The 23,208-nt window shown below is 46.4% G+C and overlaps 1 protein-coding gene across 14 annotated transcripts in view; it reads left to right on the plus strand.

Moving 5' to 3' along the window:
• PPIP5K1 (diphosphoinositol pentakisphosphate kinase 1) overlaps positions 1-23,208 on the plus strand; it is a 48,599-nt gene that overhangs the window by 9,005 nt on the left and 16,386 nt on the right. For 9 of the 14 annotated variants that reach the window (XM_056346422.1, XM_056346431.1, XM_056346421.1 and 6 more), the window contains 20 exons: positions 697-798; positions 1,082-1,243; positions 2,287-2,408; positions 2,875-2,976; positions 4,260-4,346; positions 4,797-4,872; positions 5,395-5,504; positions 6,487-6,572; positions 6,952-7,080; positions 7,794-7,915; positions 8,678-8,860; positions 9,732-9,873; positions 10,495-10,718; positions 11,721-11,848; positions 12,347-12,461; positions 13,914-14,021; positions 15,339-15,455; positions 15,591-15,929; positions 17,032-17,122; positions 22,141-22,263. In XM_056346422.1, coding sequence (XP_056202397.1) covers positions 697-798; positions 1,082-1,243; positions 2,287-2,408; positions 2,875-2,976; positions 4,260-4,346; positions 4,797-4,872; positions 5,395-5,504; positions 6,487-6,572; positions 6,952-7,080; positions 7,794-7,915; positions 8,678-8,860; positions 9,732-9,873; positions 10,495-10,718; positions 11,721-11,848; positions 12,347-12,461; positions 13,914-14,021; positions 15,339-15,455; positions 15,591-15,929; positions 17,032-17,122; positions 22,141-22,263 — 2,668 coding nt within the window. The remainder of the gene's footprint in view (positions 1-696; positions 799-1,081; positions 1,244-2,286; positions 2,409-2,874; positions 2,977-4,259; positions 4,347-4,796; positions 4,873-5,394; positions 5,505-6,486; positions 6,573-6,951; positions 7,081-7,793; positions 7,916-8,677; positions 8,861-9,731; positions 9,874-10,494; positions 10,719-11,720; positions 11,849-12,346; positions 12,462-13,913; positions 14,022-15,338; positions 15,456-15,590; positions 15,930-17,031; positions 17,123-22,140; positions 22,264-23,208) is intronic. The other 5 variants (XM_056346432.1, XM_056346426.1, XM_056346428.1 and 2 more) reach the window with 3 other exon arrangements.

Raw genomic sequence — 23,208 nt, forward strand, 5'->3', positions numbered from 1 at the left:
TTTTTTTTTTTTTTTCAAACTTGTGTTCCTGTCCTCTAACATCAGCTGTTGCCCTTCTCAGCTTAGCGTAGCTTGCAAATTTGATAAACGCAGTATTTATTCCTATATTCCACAGGTAATCCGCCCTTATGCATTTCTTTCACTTTGCCAGTGAACAGTTAATAGCTGTGATATATCTTTTTTTTCCTATCAGTTATGCATCTGTCATTAATAATATTAAAAAGATTAACATTTTAGGTAACATATAGGCCTGCCATATGAGGTTGTTTCCGAAGCCTTATCAAAAATGAAAACATCATCCTCTGTCCATAAGATCAGCCAGCTGTCTTAGGAGGAAGTTAAATTGGTCTGATTATTACCTGTCATCCTTTATTTTCATTTGGTTTTTAGCTAGGCTCCTTACTTTCTAGGTCTTTATCCACTATTTTTTGTTCCATATCCTTGTAGTGATTGGAGTCAACCTAATGGTCTATAATAAACTTTTCTCCTCTTTAAAGCCTGGAAAAGAACATATCTACTATCTGCATTTTGGAGTCTCTTTTGTCCTCCATAAATAAGTGTGCTGTAATAGCTGGAGGTTCTGAGAGATGCTCCGCTAATTCTCTACATACAGGATGAAACTTAGGATTTTTGTTCCTCCCTCTAAGAAAAGAAGCCCCCATGCTCTTGCTTGAGGTGTTTGTTCTGTGCTTTCAGATTGGCAGCCGGAGCAGCGTGTACTCACCAGAGAGCAGTGTGAGGAAGACAGGCTCATACATTTATGAGGAGTTCATGCCTACAGATGGCACTGATGTAAAGGTAAGGAAAAGCCTGGAATAGCTTTTTCCTTGTGCAGACCCAGGACAGCTGAAGGTTGGGCAGTCCTGCTTAGTCCTACTTAGGTTCTGGAGTATTCGTTTAAGCTGTGAGGTGCTGACTGAGCAGCTCGGATCCCAAGGCGGGGAGCGGATGTTCTGTAGGTCATAACAGGACAAATGCATGAGACCGTCTGATCTTCTCTCCGTGTCTGCAGCAGAAGTACCTTCTGGAAGCTCCAGTTAGTCTAGGTGGTTGTATCAGGTGTAACTATTTTTCTTCCCAGGTGTACACTGTTGGGCCAGACTATGCCCATGCTGAGGCTCGCAAATCCCCTGCTTTGGATGGGAAGGTTGAACGGGACAGCGAAGGGAAAGAAATCCGTTACCCAGTCATGCTGACTGCCATGGAGAAACTAGTTGCCCGGAAAGTCTGTGTAGCCTTTAAGGTCTGTGTTTTCTCTCCTATGCAAGCAAGATACTCCATGAATGTCCGATTTAAATCTTGGTCAGTGTTAAAGCTTGAGCTCTGTTACCCCGATGTGTCTCTGGTGTGGCAGTCTTCTGCACCTGGTGCCAGTTGCTGTCTCTGCTGGCCTGTGCAGCTTGTCCTGCTGGCCGTGGCAGTTTGCTGGTCAGAGGTGAGTGGGAAGGCAAGAGGGCCTGCAGCAAATGCTGTTTGTGCTGCCAGGTGGCTGGTGTCCAATGTACAGCTGAGCATTTAATATCAGATTCTGAGCATGCAGCTGTCCGTCTGACCTGTGCTCACCACGCCCTTACTGTTTCCTAGTTGTGTTTGTGTGGAAACTTGGTTTTCTGAAAAAAAACCCCAAACCCAACTCAAACCTGATTTTTATTTTTTTGATCTGACTTTAGTGCATATTTGTGTTCTATTTTACAGGATGGTAGAGTGAGTGTATGATCTAGGTATGCTTACGTGACATGGTCAGTGATGTCAGCAGAAGAAGCACTTGGCTACTTGTTCCTGCCCTCACTGCAATCTGCAGCCTGTGCAGTTGTGCTGATACAGCCGTGGGCTTGTTTTACCTTGTAGCCTTTTACACATAGTGATGGGTATCTTTGCCTGCACCACTTACTGTCTGTACCTGTCAGTCTGGTTCAAAATGGTTGGGTTTAGAGGCAAGAGCAGGAGAGCCAGGAGCCGCTCTGTCTTAAGCCTTTAGGGCTCTGGCAGGTGGGGCTGCCCTGACAGCTTAGTATGGGGGCTTATCTGTTAGGATACAGCTGTGAGGGTGTAAAGGTGCCTCTAAAGGGCCTGTTACTGCTGGCTAGTGGCTGTATTTTTGCACTGCTTCGAGGCTGGTGAGGTAGGTGTGGAGCAGAGGACAGCTGCAGCACCAGTGGAGCTGACCTGGGCAGTGTATGATGGCTGGGTCTGTGTGTGTGCCCTGCTTGGCTGGGCAGTGGCTGTCCCTTTGCTGCTGTCCCTCACAGCCAGCCTGAGTCCTGTGTCCTCTGCTTCCTCCTGCAGCAAACGGTGTGTGGGTTTGACCTCCTGCGAGCCAACGGCCACTCTTTTGTTTGTGACGTGAACGGCTTCAGTTTTGTGAAGAACTCTATGAAGTATTATGATGACTGTGCCAAAATCCTCGGGTATGTAAAATTCAAGTTCTGACAGCGGGTCAGGTAACTCATAGCATAATAAAATGAATGTGGAGTCCTGATCTCTATGTCAGAGAAGTCTGCAGGTGGTTCGTGTGGGGATGTTTATTGAGCAGAGGAAGGCTTGGCTCTGGGAGGAATGGGTTATTTATTTTTAGCCCCTGGAGCTCCTGCCTGCATTGGCATTAGATGCCTTCATCTACAGCTAGATGTATCTTACAGGACTTTTAATTGGGTGCTAAGCCCAGCTGCAGTGTTGGTGATGTAATTGGTGTCCCTTTGGGGTGCCCTCACTAGCCCGTGGTGTGATAGATGTCTCTGCGAGGAAGGTGAGGAGAAGTTCTGTGGCTGTCTTCAAATCTTTCAGCTAGGCCACTAAGGAGGAGGTGGAGAACCAAGGGAATGGAATTTCTTGTGAGTTTTGTACTCTTGAGTTTTGGATTCTAATTTCTTCCAGAAATATCATCATGCGGGAATTGGCTCCGCAGTTTCATATTCCCTGGTCCATCCCAACAGAGGCAGAAGACATTCCCATTGTCCCCACAACTTCAGGCACCATGTGAGTACCTGCTGTCTTCTCAAAAGAGTGCCAGTGATGGCTACATGAGGGACAAAGTGCAAACCCTGTTTTAGGGACAGACACCACCCAGCAGCACGGTGTTCTCCAGCTGCTGTGTGGGTTGCAACCCTGAAAGGCCTGTGGAAAGGCTTAGCCGTGCACATGGAAGGGGTGACAGATGGTAGATTAGTTGCAGGTTTGATCAATGCAGGTGAGCAGTCATTGAAGGAATTGCCGAAATTGCTCCCATGGCTTTCAGAAGGCCCAAATTCTTGATCAGCACAGAAAACATGAGGGCACTGCTGCAGCTGGTTCACGGTTCAGTACTCTGCTACTCATAGAAAACGCAAAAAAAATTAAATGGGTGGAAAACAGTTAGCTGAAGTATTCACATTACCTGTACGCTTGGCAGACCCTCATTTGATACTGTTGGCTTTACTAGTTTTCCACCACATAAAGCTAAAAGACCAAAGGCAAAACTTTCTTTGCGATCCTCAGCACACCTGCACACTTGTATGAAGTGAACGCAGTAGGTGCTACAGAAAAGACAGATTCAGAGTATGTATTCATCCTTCCTTTACCGTGTGATCGTTTGAAAAAAGTTGGCAAACACAAAACACTGCACACCTGACAGGATTGCTGGCTTTAACAATACCTTGTGACAATGAGGCTGCCGAGAGTCGATCCCTGTTTCTCTGGGATCCTATAAGAAATAGTTGGATATTATAGTATCTGAAAAAGCAAGCTCATGTAGCCCTTCTGAAATTAGCCAGCCTAACTACTGGTTGCTGCCGGTGTCTGATCGCTGTGGGATCTTTTTACATACATCTCTTATTGTTCGTTCAGAGACAGGATCGCAGCTGTATAACAATTCTTCTGGTTTGTTTTTTTTTTTTTTTTTCCCCCTGGGTCTTTCTAATTGGTCCTATGAGCATTGCACAAGTTGAGCATGAGAACAAGCTTGGAACAATTCAAAGTGCTGTTTCTGTAGATTCTGTAACATCCAGCCTTGTCCTTTCCAAGATGTGGTCCTGCCTGTCATATTATGGTTCTGTGGTGCTTTTCCCTGATAGGAAACCAGATGACCTGGCAGGGTCTGGAGTGCTTTGATTGCTTTTACAGCCTTGGCACTTATGCTTGGTTTAGTCTGGGAGAAGTTCTGCCACCACTGAGGAGAGCAGCTGCCAAAAGGATGGAACAGAAAGAACAATGGGAAACTACTTTCTGGTGGGACTTCTGGAGTGCAGGGGCACATTTGTCAGGTGAATCTTGTGTTTTCCCAGGATGGAGCTTCGTTGTGTTATTGCAGTCATCCGGCATGGAGATCGCACCCCGAAGCAGAAGATGAAGATGGAAGTTAAGCATCCCCGGTAAGAGTCAAGGCGAGAAGATGCTGTGCTGCTGGGAAGTGAGGCAGGCCTGTTCTCTGAAGCAAGAGGAGGAGCAGAAGGGCTGGGTGCACGGGAGGCAGTGCTTTTTCCTGGCTGCATTCAAGCAAATGCTTTCTGCCCAGCTGAGGGAGCCCCCTTTCTCCATAAAGATCCTCACATCCTCTGTGTGAAGCCTGGAAGAAAGTATGAAAGTCTGCTAGGTGCTGCAGAGGGAAATGCCCCACTGAATGGGAAGCTAGTGGCTGCTTCCTTTTTGTACCTGCGGCTGGAAACACTTGGTTTTTTCATAGTTTCTGAAGCACAGGAAGGAGCCAGGGGGCCTTCTCGTTCTCTCTGAAGAACAGAGCATGAATGCATACATAGGGATGACAGTCCTTGTAGCACTGAAAGAACAGAAAAATGGATCAGTATTCTTTGTTGTCTGTTCAGGTTCTTTGAGCTATTTGAGAAATACGATGGCTACAAAACAGGGAAGTTGAAGCTGAAGAAACCAGAGCAGCTACAGGTAAGGAGAGTCCTCTCTGGGATTACTGTGTGGGACGTGCAGGTAATGTGGATCAGTGTGAGGCAATTCTTTGGGGGGTGGAAACCCTTAGAAGAGCAACAGTCTGTTGCACAAATGCTCCCTTTCTCTTTCCCCACCCCATACATTCTCAGCTGGGTGATAGTATGAGAGCAGAATGGAAACTGTTCCTGGCTGATGTGAAGCCTGTAGGATGGGGATGACCTGCTGCAGCTTGCCCATCTGTTGTGGTTGCCTCTGGTGAAAGATGGGTCCAGGCTAGGGAGCGGGGCAGGTGGAGGCACCCGCGTGGTTCTGAACGGGGCTGGAGCACAGGGTGGGGATGAAGCAAACTGCAATGTGAAAGTTTGTCCTGCCTGAGCCATGTCTTATGAAATGACATGTCTCTGGCAAGTGTCTGCGTGGACCTGGCGCTGGGTGAAGCCATCTGAAGGCTTTGCAAGAGTACAGTGGTGAGTCTGAGGCAGGATTGTGGGATGCCTGAGACTGTCTGCTCTCCAACAGGAAGTGCTGGACATTGCACGGCAGCTTGTGGTGGACCTGGGAACCCAGAGTGACTGTGAGATTGAGGAGAGGAAATCCAAACTGGAACAGCTGAAGAGCGTCTTGGAGATGTAAGGGTTCATATCTTGGGGCACCATGAGTTTGTCTCAGAGCTGTGGGTCAGCATGCAGTGTAGAAACAAGCTGTGCTGCTGATGTCCTGCCCAGCTGGCTCCTCAGAGGTCCCCCCCATCCCCTGTTAGCAGCTGTACATGAAAGGTGCCATGCTCTTAATGTTTTTCTCCTTGGCATCCAAACCACTGCTGATTCTTCTTCCAACTGTGTCTGGTGTTTGGCTAAACAAATAGGGACAAAACTGAGCTTCCTTTGCTGCAGGAGAGGAACTGGAATCCTGCAGGGACCACACCGATATGAAGGAAGCGTTTTGATAAATTTGGAACAAATCTTATTTTAAATAAGGTTGTCCTGGTGCCAAAAGCTTAATAACAAGGAGTTTGGAAAACATGAAAAGATGTTTGTGTCCTCTTAGGTTTTGTGCAGCCAAAATAAAAGACAGTATGGTGATGTTGGCATCTTAGAAACAAAAGAAGGGCTTCTCTCAGAGCTATAGCTCACTGTGGCACATGCAAGCGGTGTCTGCGTTCAAGCCATGTCTGTGGAGCACAGAGGATGAACGTTTGCTATGATGTCTTGCCCTGCTCATTCTGCTCAATAGAGATGTGGTTATCCTCAGAGCGGCTATTGTTTTTTTTCTGTGATCTCATTAGTTCACTTGTTAAAGATGTAGACAGAAATTAACTAAGGTTGATTAAAACCCTGGTGAGGTATGGCAGCACAGAGTGCTGTCAGCTGAAGTGCAGGCAAGTAAATGGATCTTTGAATTTCATTTGGAGGAGTTGTTTGGCTTTTTTTGAGGGTATGTGCTGGGTCACAGGTAGATGGCAAAAATGTTCATGTCCTGTGGCAATTGGTGTTGCAGCAGAAAGTCTCTTACCTGTGCTGTATTTTTGCTGTGTGCTGCCTAGGGACCTCTGGGCAAAGGGTGAGTGGAGTTGATTTGTTTAAATTTCCGCCCCCCCTTCCCTTGTGACAGGTATGGACATTTTTCTGGCATTAACCGTAAGGTTCAGTTGACCTATCTGCCTCATGGACATCCAAAAGCTGCAAGTGAAGATGAAGGTAAAGAAATTTGATGTTGCTGCCATGATCTTCAAGCAGTGCATGCAGCTTCCTATGTATATAGGCCTCTGGATGTGCAAGCAAAATTAGTGACCCATACCTTAGCTTTGCTCACATCATATGAAGGGTTGGAGTGACGCGTAATGTAGTGGACCAATATACTCTGGATGGTGCCACAAGTGTTATGCTTCCAATTTCATGAATGTCAGCCTATACCTTCAAAAAGTGGTGACTTAATTTCGTACTTGCTGATTTGGTTCCTGGGGATTTTGGGTCAGGCTCTGTAAGGTGCTGATGACAACCTCTTCTTCCTCCCCTCCTCTCCCTCTGCAAGCTCAGCTTTGACATCTGATGTAGTGAGTACCTGTTTGTCTTCTAGAAGGTCGCCGGGAGTCTTCCCCATCCCTTCTGCTGGTGCTTAAGTGGGGTGGAGAGCTGACGCCAGCAGGAAGAGTGCAGGCAGAAGAGCTGGGGCGGGCCTTTCGCTGTATGTACCCTGGTGGCCAAGGTAAGCTTTGTCCTTTTGTCTCCCGTCCCATCCTGTGAATTGTGAGCTCAGGGCTGGGAGCAGTTTTCCTGTTTTCTCATGCAGTGTGACTGGGTACCGTGGCAAAATCATCACGGGATTCCAGGCAGCAACAAATTAGTCACCACAGCGCTGTCTTTGGAGGGTCAGACTCAAGCGCTGCATGAGTTGCTTTCTCCCATTACTGATCTCACTTCTGTGGTTGACTCAGCCAATTTTGTGCCGCAAGATAATTGTAGCTCTACAGCTTATGCTTTGGAAGTCTGGTGCCTCCCTACTGAACAGCTCTGCCTGCAGTTCTGGTGGCAGCAGTACCTGCTCTTCTGCAGAGGACAAGCAGGAGGCAATTTTTTGTGTGCATCTTTATTCTGCACAGGGGTGTTGAGGCTAGCAGAACAATTATAGACTGTTCAGAGAGGATTGCTGCAGAATTTGTGCAGCATCAGATTTCACTGGTGAATGCTCACTTTTTTTCCTCAAAATGAACTTTCCCAAGTTAAGCAAAGCCTGAATCAGACTTCTAGTTATCATGTATAGGTAGAGTATTTTGGAGCAGCCTAAATGCTGGGTATGAAAGTGATTAAATCTCTACATAACTTTGTCACTACAATAAAGTTTGTTGTCTAAAGCAGCGTATTCAGCTGATAGTTTTGCAGGAGTCAGAATATTAATTTTGGGTTTGTCCTCTGTTCCAGGTGATTACGCTGGTTTCCCTGGATGTGGCTTGCTCAGGCTGCACAGCACCTACCGTCATGATCTCAAGATCTATGCCTCAGATGAGGGACGAGTTCAGATGACAGCAGCAGCTTTTGCAAAGGTCCTTTCTTTCTTTTAGGCATCTGTTAGTTTGGCTACATTAGTGTTAAAATATGCCAGTTCTAAAGGAAAACCTCTGGTAATGAGGGAAAAGCTGTTCTGGGAGCTTTGCCCTCTCTGTTGGGAGGACAGTGGTATACCATGCTATTAGCAAGTGCATGGGGCAGTACTGGAAATCCAGCGTAGCTGCACATGTATGTTACCTTTAGCATCCTGTCCAGGATAGGACTCTGACCAGGAAGGAATTATTTATGGATTATTGCTGGTGTTTGATGTTAAAGCAACATCAAACCTGTTGCTGAGTATTAATTGCCTACAAAATGAGTGTTTCTTGGATGACTGCCTAGCCAGAGGGGTTATTCCTTCACTGCTGGATTTAAAAGGGGGATGAAATGTCTTTGGTTCAGTGTGGGCTGGGAGTTAGGGAGAAGACAGGTCCATCTGCAGTTAAAGCTTGAGCCAAAGGGAATCCAGTAGTGATCTTAGTGTGCTTCAGAGCCTCTGCTATATCAATATTTTCCAGCAAACTGAGTTGGCCACTCAATAATTACCTAGATAAATCTGGAGCTGCTGCAGGCAGAGCCTGCCTTTTGCTTCAGATAGCTCTAGAGGCATGCCAGAGTCACTGGTGACTGTAGGTGCTGTTGCTGTAAATCTGCTCTTCAAGGACAGCTGAGGTTTCACTCGACTGAAGGCTGGCCATGAAATTACCAGAAGTGTTTGTTGCTTGTATTGCTGAAGTCTTGTCCTTGTGTTGCTTTAGGGTCTGTTGGCCCTGGAAGGAGAGCTGACCCCCATCCTGGTGCAAATGGTGAAAAGTGCCAATATGAATGGCCTCCTGGACAGTGACAGTGATTCCCTTAGCAGCTGTCAACACAGAGTGAAGGCACGACTGCATGAAATCATGCAGAAGGATGCTGAGTTCTGTGAAGAGGATTATGAAAAGGTAAAGCACCTGTGTGGCTTTATTGTTTTCTGCATCTGGAAGGAGAATAGCATTGCTCCAGTGGTTTGTTGTGAAGCCTGCTGGTATGTGAGCAGTAGTTTGGTTAGTCTGAGATCAGTTCTGGTCAAAATTACACAATATAAACAGAATTTAGGAAGGGAAACGGCTGTTTAATAGCTCCTTCTCCAGGTGAAAATAGCCCCTGCCCTTCTTAGAGTGAAAATCTCCAGTGTTGCTCTACTATCCCCTTCAAGAATCATCATGGTACCTTCCTCTCCCTTTAGAAGTCCCAGTGCATTTTATTCTCGTGGGTGTGCTAAAAGAAGAGTTCTTGTAGTTTACTGCATGCTGCCCAAAACAATCCCAATTGCTGCAGACCCAGGAGTATGCCTTGCCAGGTTCTAGATCGGTGCTTTGTGCATGTGTGAACAGATCTTTTGGACACAAACCCTTTTGTGTCCTGTCAGTGTCTGATAACTGCAGAGTAGAGAGCGCGTGCTACATCCAGCACAGCAACCAATAAAAGCACTATAGCTGCTTCTCCAACAAGTCCCCAAAACACTGTTTTTCCCAGGCTGAGATCTGATTACCAGACTGAAATCCATTACCATTAAGCAACATACTTATCACCTCAAAGAACTACTTGAAATTTCTATGAAGCCCTTCTGTTCAAGCACAGAAGCAAAGTGAGACAAGAGTGGATATTGTAGGTGGAGGTCTGATGTGATAGGAGCAGTTGTTTGCTCCCTCTGAGCTTGGTCCTGAAGAAGTTTTTAAAACATGCCTAAATACGTACAGCTGCAAAAGGCAGACATTTTGTGTTGCCAGCTGGTAAAGATACTAACTAATCTCTGCTGGTATTTTCTCTCAGCTAGCACCTACAGGCAGTGCTTCTCTGCTCAACTCCATGACATTTATCCAGAACCCAGTAGAGGTTTGTAACCAGGTGTTCACTCTGATTGAGAATCTCACGTCCCAGATACAAAAACGTCTTGAAGACCCCAAATCTGCAGGTGAGCATCAGAATGGGAAAGGGTCTGGAATGGATTCATGTATTGTTACATCTTCAGAGCTCCCAAACACCACTATAGTTTGTGTTTATCTGTAGCAAAGAAATTCTAAAGTGAAATTCTCTCTGTTATTGATGTAGAAGGCTCTTATTTGAATCACTTTTAACTGCTGTTAAAGAGAGCCTTAATGTAAAGGAAATTATACGTGCATCTTAGGTTTAGAGCAAATGTAAACAGCAGCAGTATAGCCTGATTTTTTTCAGGCATTTCCTGAAGTGAAGCTTAAGACTATAAACAAAAAACCTTTCAGTCACGTTTTGCTCATCTCTAAGATCTTTCCTAGTAACAGTGCAGGGGTTTTAAAAAGGCATCTGTGGAACATTTCACATGATTTATGGCAGATGTAAGTCAACAGGCAAGCAGTTCTATCAAATATTTTGGAAATAGCTTGTTCCTGCAGGTTAAAACTCCTTGCAACAGGTCCAGTGGCTTTTCCAGTCTAGGATTCCTGTGGGTGGCATACTAATCAGAGCTGTTTTGTGCTGGGAGAAGTCGGTTACAGCTGTCACTTGAAATCTACGCAGGTCAGGGCGTGAATGTGGTTTCGTGTTCTTTGCTGTTTAGACCTGCAGCTGTACCACAGTGAGACTTTAGAACTGATGCTGCAACGCTGGAGTAAGCTGGAGCGAGATTTCCGCATGAAGAATGGGCGTTACGACATCAGCAAGATCCCTGATATCTATGACTGCATCAAGTATGATGTACAGCACAACTGCGCACTGAAACTGGAAGGCACAGCTGAACTCTTCAAACTTTCCAAAGCCCTGGCAGATGTGATCATACCCCAGGTATAGCCTGTCCTGCCTGCGTGACGATGTCTTGTGGTGTCAGTTTCTGATCATTTCCCTGTCTTGTTTTTTCTCTATTCTCTTCCACATTAACTCTCAAGACTGCATGTTACAGGTATATCTCTTAGTGGTTGTATAAGGCTAAAACCATTTCTGACTGAAGATGTGGCAGGGCTTCCTGGGTGAGGATTCTGACAGCATCAGAATAATGAACAGCTGATGCAGAAGCTTTTCCACATCCATCATGGTGCATTACAGCCCAGCTTCAAGCTGCATGTGTGTGCTGTAGCAACACCCCATTCTCCACGTATAAGATGGTGCAGGGGAAGAGAGATTTCTGTGTTGAAGGTGGAGGCTTGTTCTGGCAAGTATGATATTCTTGTCAAACTAGAACTTGTTCAGTTTGCACGGTGGGCTTGCTTCTCACAAAGTTTGTGCCCATGAACATGGGAAGGCAAAGGAGTGCCATGCAACGGATCTCTGTATTCACCGTTGTTCTGGCAGAAATGGTTCCTTTGGAAGGGATGAACTTCTACCAGCAAGGTCCAATTGCACTTGTGCCTGTGTAGAGCAGAACTGGTCTTCTAAACTTGTCCACAGTGTTTCTGATGAGATGCAGTTTGGCTATTTCCAACGTAGCACTTGAAGTTTAATCTTTGCAAATAGCAGTTGTTGCATTAATGCTCATGCCAGGTGAGGGTATGAGTTTGTGTGTCATGAGAGGAGGTTCCCTGATGGTACTTGTCCCTCTCAGCTGTTGGAAGAATACTGACAGTCATGTCTGGTCAGACTGGGATTTTTGGAGGAGTCTCTGTCCTCTGTTGCCCTCTGCAATATGTGTGGGGGATAAAAAAGAGAAAGGTGCTGAGTGACATTTCCCTTTCTGTCCTTGCTTAGCTGTCGGGGTGCTTGCGGACAGGACTGTTGAAGTCCAGCCTCCTTTCATATGAGGATGTGGCAAAGAACCAGGGCTGAAGGCTATCTGTTGTTTTGTTCCTGCAGGAATATGGGATTAATAAGGAGGAGAAACTGGAGATTGCTATTGGCTTTTGTCTTCCTCTCATTAAAAAGATCCAGCTGGACCTACAGAGAACCCATGAAGATGAGTCTGTCAACAAACTACATCCCTTGTAAGGATTGTGCTGCATGCTGCTGCTGGTGGGGAGGGCAGCTTTGGAGCAGGGTGTGGGAACCACACCAGGAGAGTGTACTGGTGTGGAAGGAGGCATTGAACATACACTGAAGGACACACCAAGACGGAGGCATGTTGATGCTCCTGGGACTAGAAGGGAAATGGAAAGGCACATTGAGACTGCTGAGCAGGAGCAGCGTGCCACAGAAGCTTAAACCTGTTGTCGTTGGATGGTGGTGCCTTGATCCCTGTCTCTGCAAGGGGCAAGTGCTAGTATGCTGAGGCCACGGCCGCCCCACCATGTGTCTTCGTTAGGATTCCATAAAAGCTGCTGCTTCCGTGCCCAGTGCTCTCACTGTTTGTTCAGCTCCTGCTGCTCTCTGACAGTTCCCAGTGCGGGGTTATCTCACTCCGTTAAGCCTGCAGAAACGCTGCTGTATGGTAGATGGCGATTCATTGACAGGCTGCGAGTAACACTGCGCTGGTTTTGGTTTAGGTACTCAAGAGGAGTTTTGTCACCAGGTCGCCATGTTCGGACACGGCTCTACTTCACCAGTGAGAGCCATGTGCACTCTCTGCTCAGTATCTTCCGCTATGGGGGGCTCCTGGATGTAAGTGTCCCAGCAATGCTCACAGAGTAAGCCTCCCTGCTTTTTTTCAGTGGCCCCTTTCCCAGGTGGACGGTGTATGTTCATAGGTTGCCCCTCTAGCCAGCACCCCCAGTAATGATGTGCATCAGTGGCCTCTGGCCGACTCCATCTCTGCTGTGTTTGCATGCTGCAGCTTCCTGCCTTTCTGGCATGCAGGAGGGTTGTTCTTCCTCAGTCCTGACACTGCCTGCCTTGCTTGTAACAGAGGCATGTTTTCTCCAAGAGCTGTCCTGCTGGTTTCAGCTGAGTAGACGACTTACCTGTGTAGGAGGATAGCAGTATGAGACAATGGGGATGAGGGAATTTCTCTCTTCCTGCTTCCTTCAACCCTTTATTTCAAGAGCTTGGCTCTATTCTTTAGTGACATTCTGTCAATTTGAAGTCAAGAAAATCAGTTTGCTTACAGAGGAAGAGATTTGAGGTCGCAAATGCATAGTGGGTGCTCCCTACCAGAGGGACCGATGACACATTTTTAGGGGAGTGACTCATCCAGTCTAACCTTCACTTGCTATTATAACCTGCCTCCTGAAGGAATTGGCGTGCAGACCCTGAGAACAGCTCTGCTTTAGACTCCTCAAGAGGCTTTCTGATTTATCTGTCCATTTTTAAGCGTGGTGTTCTGAAACTCCTTAAGAATTTGGGCTTGCTTAGCAGGCGTCGTTTCTGATGTCTGTGGAAGTTCACTGTATCTGTAGTCAGTGATCCTGCAAGTACCTCTGAATTGCTCACTGAGTAAGATGCTACTTCACTCCCCCACTTGAGTGTCAGAGGATGCTGTGTTGCCAGCACAGGGATATTAAGCTGCATCTGGGTTCATTTGTACCGGTGGGGTTTATTCCGTGTCTGTCAAGGTGGTGAGATGCTCCACAGCAAACACGAGTGGCACTTCAGGTATGGCCATTCCCCAGCAGTGCTGGGAAGCAATGAGGGGTGGGCTGCCCTGCCTTGTCGAGCCCAAGGGTCCAGCGAGGCTCTGTAGACTTTTCATTCAGCATCATGTAAAAGGAGCTTCACTTGGTCCCTTATTTAGCACAAGTTCATCCCTTGTGCTTTTTTCTATGTTTCTCTAAACTATTCCATTCTGGAGGCCACTACTTAAGAATAACTGTGTTGGGGACCTGCTGTGGGTTATGCTTTTCTCCGGTCAGCATGGCATAGCAGGGCTGGCAGCTGGATGTGCTCAGATCTGCACGTGGGTTGTGTGGGTAGCTGAGTGTCCCTCTATGCAGTTGCTCCTTACTGTAAGCACCCCACTGAAGGCCATCTCTCTCTGTACAAGTTAAGCAAGGTGGTTTTTGTCCTGCCAATGTTGTTATCTTGTGGAGAGACAAAGTCTCTCAGACCCATTTCACTGAATGCTGCAAGGTGTCTGCTGTTGCTTATACCATGCGACTGTTTATGTGTATATATCAGGAAAACAAAGACCAGCAGTGGAAGAGAGCCATGGACTATTTGAGTGCTATCTCAGAGCTGAACTACATGACCCAGATTGTTATCATGCTCTACGAGGACAACAACAAGGTGAGGGATATAGCTGTAGGATAAAATACTTCCTGCCATGATGCAAGGGGCAGTCACCAAGAGGCGGTTCAGCTGGGAAGTCTGTAACCTGAGCACTCTCTGCTTGTGAATAAAGATGGACAGGTCATTAACACAGCCGCTAGATTTTATTTTTAGGTGGGAGGCAGTGACCCAGTTAATGCTTGTTACATGTAAGCAGAGTGCCACCCTGAGCAGTAACACCAAGCTTATGTGATCGATACTATCTATTTTAAAGCATTTCCTACCACAAAATAATTTGCTGTTTCTTAATATTAATGACAAATGAACAGTAGAAAAAAATAAATAAAAACAAATTGTATTTGGCAGGTTTTTCCAAATATTTCTAGAAAATATCCAGAAATTCCACATTCGTAACCTTTAGTTACTTTAAAAATATACTGATACAGTTAGGGAACTATATACTGGTATCTTCAGGAAGTAAAGAGAATAATTTAAAAACCAGCCCGAATGTGGAAGCTGGTGGTGATGACTGTAACTTGGTTTGGCACTGAACTGCATGTTCTGAATCCCAGGTCCTGTGGCTCAGGTCCCGTACTGCAGGAGGCTGCGGTGGGTGAGGGGAGCAGTCCCGCTCCTCCATACGCTGCGGTTAGAATCTTGTATTCACCAAGCTGATGTGGGGTTCTGATGGTAGAAGTGAAATGCTTCCTAGTGCTGTTTGTCAAAAAAAAAAAAAAAAAAAAAAAAAAAGTCTGGGTAGAGCTCTTTGGAGTGGTGTAAATCTTTTAGTAAGAAGAGATGGTGAAACTTGTGGTTTTAAATCATTAGCTCCAGATACTGTAAAAGCTCTGGCTTCCTTTAAAAAAGGAAAAGAAAAAGAAAACATTAGAGACCTAAATCTTGGAACAACCTGACTAAAGGTCCAGGAGGGAACCAGTCTCTCCTTGCCCCAGCGTGTGCTGGTTTTGCCACAGGAGTGGATTGGAAGGGGCTACGTTCTAGGTTTGTGTGTATCTAATCTACCTATATACATACCTACACACACACACATGTGTATAGCCTGATTCTGTTTTGGTCCTCTGGTGGCTGTTGTCACAAAATAACAACAATTTGAATGCCTCAGCTTCGTGCTAATAAGGGCTGTCCTTTTGGATGAGACAAACCTAGAGCCATTATGTTTGTGGTTTCTTGTTGCTTCTGCTTTCCTTCCAAAAGGATGCGCTTGGGATGCGTGCTGCACCGGCATGGCAGGTGGCCGGGGTCCCGACACGGCCTGTGCTGACAGCAGGACTGCTTTTTGTGTATTGATTTACTCCCCCTGCCCTGTGTTCACAGGACCCTTCTTCAGAAGAGCGTTTCCATGTGGAGCTGCATTTCAGCCCTGGCGTGAAAGGCTGTGAGGAAGACAGAAACGTGCCCACGGGGTTTGGCTTTCGGCCCGCCTCTGCAGAGGTGAGCACGCTGCCCTGCTGGGCCACGGGCTGCCCTGCCCGCCGGGGACGTGGCGAGTGCTGGGCTCGCCGCTCTGCCGGCCTCTGCCGCTGCCCGCTCTCCCACGGTACATTTTCCTTTCTCTTGCGCCCGCAGGCTGTTAGCGAGTTGTGTTCCCTGCCTCGCTCCGAGGGTTTGTTGAGGCAGCCTTTGAGCGCGCTGGCATCCTGCCTCGCTCCGCAGAGCTGGGAGACCCAAGGCTGGAGCCGGTGGCGGGGCAGCGCTGGCCAAGGCCACGTGCCTGTAGGTGTCAATGTTTCCTTGCTGCAGAATGAGGACAAGAAGGCGGACCAAGGCAGCCTGGAGGACCTCTCCAAAGAGAAGGGCACGGATGAGCCAGACCGCGCACAGCAAAGGTCCCCGCAGCCTTCCGAACCGGTCAGCATTCATCGGAGATCGCCGCTGATCAGGAACCGCAAGACAGGGTCCATGGAGGTAACAGTGTGATGGGCGCTCTTGGTTGTTCTGAGGAAGTTCTTTTGCTTGTTTTTTTGGTTTCCTGGCTTTTCTTTCAATGTGCCAGAGTTGGAATTGATTCTGGGAAAGGATCTGCAGAAATTAAGGAGGGATTTTTTGGAAGGTAGACCTCCCAGACTCATCCTCATTGAGGAAGGACAAGGGGAACACAGGTCAGAGGAATCGATGAGGAAGAGCAAGTAAGGAAATGCTTGAGAAAGAGAAGCATTACTTGGATTACGTGCTCTGTAGAGGCATCAGTGTAACCAGCAATGAGATTATGTGCAACCTGTTCACCTAGCCACGGAGACATCTTTGCATTCCCATAGACTCCAGCCTTTGCCTCTCGCAGTTCAGCTCCATGTATCTTGTTCCTGTCTCCCATCTAAGATGTCATGCAAATCGGAGGTCCCTGCTAACCAGTGGGTTTATTATGGAGTGTTTAAACTGTCAGTGTTGTCTGTCCCATTCACTGATCTGCTAAAATAACAAAGATCGATTTTACTGTCCTTACTTCTCTCCTTCGAGGCTGTTATGTGTCATAAGGCTACTAGCTTCACAGTCCGCAGGTAGCTGGCACCTTCAAAGTGCTCTAGAATTGCTCCTCCTTTTGGAGGGGTTTCACAGGCCTTTTTACCATCTGTTCTCTGAACCAGTAAAAGCAGAGAGTTAGGGCTTGAGGTATTTGTAGCTGGTTCCATCTTTGTGTCACCCATGATGTAATCCTTCCATGCAGCGCTCAGGGGCTCTTTGTAGCAGGCACATACTAAGTTAAAGGGGATATACTTCCCTGCAGCTAAAGAAGGAACTCTGTGTCCCAGTGATCCCAGCAAGAGTCTTGGGAGACAAGGAACCCTTCATACTTTTGAAATCACTGCTCTTCCACAGCCCAACACAAACTTCAAATTAAAATTGAGTGTGCACTGTCACAGCCTTAGCATATGAGTACTTTTATGCTTCTTGAAAATTGTGATTTTAAGGAAGAGACGTACTTTTCTTTACATTCCATTGCTGTATCAAGCCTTTTGAGACCAGTGGGTACCTTAGAGCACAACACTGATTATACTGTCTGTCTTTGCAGGTGCTCTCTGAATCTTCTTCCAAATCAGGAGGTTATCGCCTCTTCAGCACTTATTCCAGGCAGTCTTCTGAGATGAAGCAAAGTGGCTTAGGTACTGTACTTGACCTGTAACCAGCCTGCTCACCTGTATCTCTGTATTTCTGTGGGCATCTGTCTGTCTCCCTGCATATACATCTGGCTTAAGTTCCTTGTATGTGTCTCTGTGTGTATCATGTCTTCTTTTAGTGTTACCATTTAGACCACTGTGGAGACTGTCCTGCTGTATTTCCATTTGTGTATGATCTTCTCCTTCACCTTCTAGCAACAGAAGATGCACTTTTCCTCCTTTATAGTATGGGAGCAACAGAGCAAGCTGTGTACTTGCAGGTTGGCCTTCTGGTTCTGTGTTGCTATCATTTGTTATATGATTTCTGAACTTAGTAGGAAGTGATCTTTTATTTGAGAACTACCATGCTTTCTGTTCTGTAAAACAGTAATTTACATGCAAAGCTACTCTTCATGTAAGACTATTCTATTTCTACTTTGATTGACAAAGATCTCTTGTATGGAAAAGATCTGTCATCTGCAGTGGTGTTTGACAGCTCCCTAATTGAGCCTGAATCCCTGGTTAGCCATCCTTTGCATGGTAGCCAGCAGAAGAGAATGTGTTGGGGTGCTTAGTGTTCGCTGCCTGTCTTGAGAGTACCATTCCTTGTACTTGGAAACTGGAAAGCTGTATTTGCTGTCATGACGTTCAGATAGCTATGAAACCTACATCTTGCAGATGACTAATAAGCACCAGGAGGTGGAAATGCCCAAGTTATGCCCACTTTCCTTTTCTTTAAAAACATATTTGCATTATGGCATGGCTCTAGACTTGCAGCAGTTCTGACTCATCAGTTCTTCACTCTGTTACGTGGATATCCTGCAGCTAAGAGATTTCTGAAAGGCCTGATCATTTCTTTGTCACTTTTGAATGAGCTGCTGCTTTGGAAGCTAATTCTTACCAGGTAAAGGGAATTTTCCTCAGAGTCGTTAGGAGGCATCCCTGGAGTCTGCCAGCTATGCTCCCAGCCAGTTGGAAAAATCTAAGAAGGAATGGCTGATGCATATTGTTTTCACAAAGGCACAATAGCCTTGGCCATAGTGGTTTTTGAATGTGTTATTTCATGTGGTGCATCTACTTCTGCCTTTCACAGACCCCCTGCAGGATTAAGTGAGCTGTAACAGACTGCCTTGCTTAGTCTTCAAGAAACCTGTGGTTATTCTGTGAATCCATGTGAATCAATATGAGAATTTCTGAGATGGCACACAGTCAAGGAAGTGCATCTGCTTGGAGAATTACTGAGTACATCAAATGCTACGTGCAAACAATCTTTGCTGTTTGGATGTCTGATACCAGAAGGCACATGCTCTGGAAAGCAGATATTACAGCCTATTTACTATAGCCTTTTTCAGCTTTCTGAGGAATGTCTGTTTTGGCCATAGAGAAGACTACTACTCTACTGGACCCTTGTACAGTACTGCTTTTCCTTGACAACAAATTTTGTAATGTAATCCCAGCCGGTTTAATTTCAGGTCCTTGCCTGACTCGCCTTGCTGGGAAGCCTGTGCTGGTCTCTCCCAACTGTGAAGCTCTGCAAAGACGAAACTTTGGGTAGGAATGATAGACCTCACCTGTGACAGTAGACCTCCAGCTGGATACTCAGTCCAGCCATCATTCTTCTCTCCGTCTGGCAGCTGCAGGCGCAGAAGGGTTGAGCAGGAGAGACCTGTGGTGCAACACCAGCTTGCACAGTCCCTGGTTATTAGGCTGTCTGTGTTTCTCTTAACCTGAGAACTGTTAGAAGAATGATGCTTCTTTACCTGTAAAAGTCAAGCTCTTCAAGGAATCTTCCTGATTCCTTTCCTGCTTGTTTTGTAGAAATCTAATTTCTTCCCCCTTTAGGACCTGAAATGGGCGCTCTCTGTGAGAAATAATATAGAACTCACAGGAGCTTGAGCTGTGGCTTTAATTCTTGTCTCAGCAGCTGTGTGATGAGGGGGTTCATTCAGATACTGCCTGCTGTTTCTGAGCTTTTCTGAAGTTGATCCTATCTCCTGTTGCCTGACCTTGTCAGTGGCTGGCTATCGTTATCTCTGGGAGAATGGATTCTCTGGAAGAACATCAGGTATAACCGCGTGTGTTTAGCCATGCAGGAACGGGGAGCAGGACAGAGCTCCCGTAACCACCCTGCTGCCATACCTGCCAGAGTTGTGTCTTTACTGTAATTTAAAAAAATGCCTTGAAGTGTCTGCTTGGAAGAGGGGCGGGCTGCAGCTGCTTTGTCTGTGCAAAGTGGTGCTTCAGAGTGTGCCACGTTGTTCTGGGCAGGAGCGCGTGCATTACTGTGGATTGTCTGCAATAGCGTGTGTGCTTCTAGCTTGAGGAGCCTAGAGAAGCTTCAGTGCCTTTCTTTGCTTGCAAGAACACTTTAAAATGGGGCAACATCACTCCTTGCTGTTTGAGCAGTGGAGGTGTTGTATTGCCAGTGGGCATGAAGCTTTGTGCTAGACTCCCATAGGGAAATAAGGGATGTCCATTTTTTAAACATCTGAAATTTTGAAAGTACATCTGAAAATTAAATACGCAAAAAAGATCCAGCACATACAGTAGCAAATGTTGCTGTCCAAATTAAATCCAAATGGCTAGTATACCATTATGTTCTTTAGGATGCACGTGTGTGTGTTTACTTTGCCTACAGTGGTCTCCTAGAGTTCACTGTAGACAATTGCTGTCATCCATAGAGTCATTTTTGTGAATTCTTTTCTGGCATAAGGGTGCTAGCAAAATGCCTCTGTCTGCTGTAGGATAGCAGAAGCATGGGGGTATCCTTAGCTTTATAATTAATGACATGAGGTTGCTCAAGATAGAAAGTCATAAAAATCTTCTGTTCCATTTTTATCTGCCAGTAAATGAGTCTGTTGGGTTTGGAGTTTTTTTTTTATTTTGTTTGTTTGCTTTCAAGCCATGGAAGGATGATTAGGAGCATCATGCCGGCTGCTGCTTGACAAAATTTTGTTTGTGTTGTGACAGATTCCGGTTCATGCTGAGTCAGCACTGAGCTTCCGTTTAAGGCATTAGGAGAAATTTTCTAAGACTTGTGTATCAGTTCTTTGCCTGTTTGTCCAAGGACACATATGTGTTAGTCTGTCCTGTGAAAAGCTACCAGCAGTGTCATGGTGTTGGAATAGCTTAAATTCCGTGCACAAGAACCCTTTTGGTCATCCTCCACTGTTCCCAGCAGCAGATGTCATCAGCTTAGACTGAGCTTATGTGTGAATAGCTCAAACCTCAGGAACTGTGTGTTTTTTTCCAAAGAAGCTCTGGCTAAAAAAGAGCTTTGCAGAGAAAGCTGGGGTCCTGGGACATGAAGCAGCAGTGTGTCCTTCCAGCAGCACAGGCCAACAGCATGCTTTGCTGAATTAGCAGGAGTGCAGCCATCAGGCTGAGGGATTTGGTTCTTCCCCTCTATTAACCCCTTGTGAGACTGTCTGAAGCGCTGCTGTCCTGCCCTGGGCTCCCTGGTGCCAGAAGGGGGTGGATATAGCGGGTGTGAGCCCGGGAAGGGGCAGTGGGGGCGGATGGGCTGGAGCACGCGACCTCGGAGGAGAAGCTGAGAGAGTGGTGCTTGTTCAGATCAGAAGTGGAGGGGAGCGAAGACCTTACTGCTGTTCAGCCACCTACATGGGAGGTTACAGAGAAGACAAACTGTCCTCCAAGGCGGGTGGTGACAGGGTGAGAACCGATAGACACAAGCTGCAGTGTGTCTGCAGAGTAAATTCCCATTAGCTGGGAGGAATAAATTTTTCACCATGAATGTGCCAGATACTGGAACAGGGGCCGAGAGAGGTTGTGAAATCTCCTTTCTTGGAGCTATTCAGAACTTGACTGGACAAACCCTAACAAGCTGATCCAAGTTGGCCCTGCTGCTGGGGCGTTGAGAAAGAAGCTTCTAGAGGTTTCTTCCAACCTAAGTCATGCTCTGATGCTGTATTTTAGAATCAAGAACTTCTTGCAATATAGGCAGGATCTTTTTAACAGTAGTAACAGTTGCACTGTTCGAGTTAAATACTAATAGGCAATATGTCATTTTTTTTTGCCTTGGCAGACAAGGTGGAACAAGATCAACGTGCTTGTTTCTGGAAGCCTTTTGTATGTAAGAGTAATGTTATTTTTAACAGTTGGTATTCTCAGTACAGAATGCAGCATCAAGACAGTTTAGCGGAGAATTTATAGCCCATCAGTGGCTTTGTCTGGCTCATAATAAAGTTTTGTCTCACTTGTGATTGCTTTCCTCAGTGGAAAGAATCCTGTTTCAAATGCCTGATGTTCCCTAAATATCACATAAAGTCAAGTCACTCTGCAGAACACTGTGCCTTGGAGAAGCAAACACCAGCAGTTGCCAAAGCCATCGCTGTTAGGTTGCCCTTCTATGCACGAGCCCGTCTTGCATGCTGTATTCCTTGCCATAGGGTAAGCCACGTTCCATGCTGTGTGCACATCTGCTGCTTTGCAAGGGTAGTTCATGGAGCACTTGGACCTGCTCTGGAGGAGCAAAAGACCAAGTGGATGTGAAATATCATCTGGGCAGCAGCTTGTGAAAGAAAGCTCTGTGGTCGCGTTGCTTTCCTTACTGCTTGATAGAGTGATTAGTCCACTTTTGTTGATTAACAGATCAAGCAGTCCTTTCTTCTTGGTGTCCTACAGAAAAAGGAACTTTCCAAAGAGAAAGGGCAGAACAGCAGAGAAATGAAGCCCTGTGACAGGAACATCAGTGATTTGGCATCCTGGCTTTTCTGAGTATGTAGATTTGCTGACTGGAGGGTGTCAAGGTGTCTCTCTCTGGAAATAAAACCCTGGACGGAGTTAGGAACTTTCCTGGTGCTGAGTTTTGGGCTGTCTGTTGTGCATTTGGCACTACTGAATTTAGAACGGGGAATACTGCCTCCCTATCCTCCCCAGCATCGTTTTTTTACCTGAGATTGCCTGTGAAGTGGCCAGTTCATTCTTCATTCTTTGACTAACCCTGCTTTTCTGTAGTTGCATGCAGTGGAGATACAATACTAACACCTTCCATGCCTTTCCAGGGTCACAGTGCACCGGCCTGTTTAGCACCACTGTGCTGGGAGGCTCCTCCAGTGCCCCCAACCTCCAGGACTACGCACGCAGCCATGGCAAAAAGTTTGCCAGCAGCCTGACATACAAAGACGGTATGTGTGTTCCCTGTGCAGCAGGTGATTGATTTGTGGACTTTGGTGTCTCAGGATGCTACTGAGGCAAACTTAGCCTGCTAAGAAGAATGACAGTTGAATGTGTATATTCGCTGCATCTACAGTAATGCACTTTATCATATCCCAAGAAATCGTGGTCCTTGCTAGGACAAGACAGGAGCTGACATTGTGTGAGGATTTTATGCTGATGTATGGTATTTCTGGGGTCTGACTTTGGTCTGACATTTTAATACTACTTGCTGTTGTGGAGGAGGATTTATTGGTCTAGATACTAAATAGGTTTGTCCTGGTATGGATATCCAGCATATCACATCATCTTGCTTACCTTGGGATCTTGCTGAGGCTAAATGAAGCTTTTGTGGAGACAGTAATCCTCACCCTATGGAAGATGGAGCCGTCCCGAGGGCAGAATGATGTGCTTGGGGGAGTGGATGAGACGGGCACCAGAGTAAGGCTGGGCATACGGAAGGGTCCGAGGTAGCTGTCAGAAAGCAAGTGTAATATGCCTGAAATGCTTGAGGTAAGTGGGATACTTGAATGAAATACTGCCAAAGGACCGGAAAGTCTAGTTATTGTGCAGTTCTGCAGAAACTGCCTTAAAGTTCAGCAAGACAATCTGTTAAAATGTATTTGGGTCATTAGTATAAAAGTGAAGGCTGTGCTGCCAGCTGTGAACTGATCTGCAGTCGGTACTAGTGCATTACACATTGAGAAGCAGATGCTGTGTTGCTGCTCTCAAGGAAATTGGAGCACAGGGAAAGACTGAGATATCCTGGAGGGATGTAATGCACAAGTGCAAGTGTCTGTTGTGATTCCAGTGAGAAAGGCACTGGGACTCTGGAAGTGCTGGTTAACGTGCCGTTAGTTGGAATGCTGAGTTGAGCAGCACTGAACAAACTGCCCCATGGGCTGGATCTGCACAGC

Source organism: Falco biarmicus, chromosome 7, assembly GCF_023638135.1.
Source record: "Falco biarmicus isolate bFalBia1 chromosome 7, bFalBia1.pri, whole genome shotgun sequence".
NCBI classification, from domain to species: domain Eukaryota; kingdom Metazoa; phylum Chordata; class Aves; order Falconiformes; family Falconidae; genus Falco; species Falco biarmicus.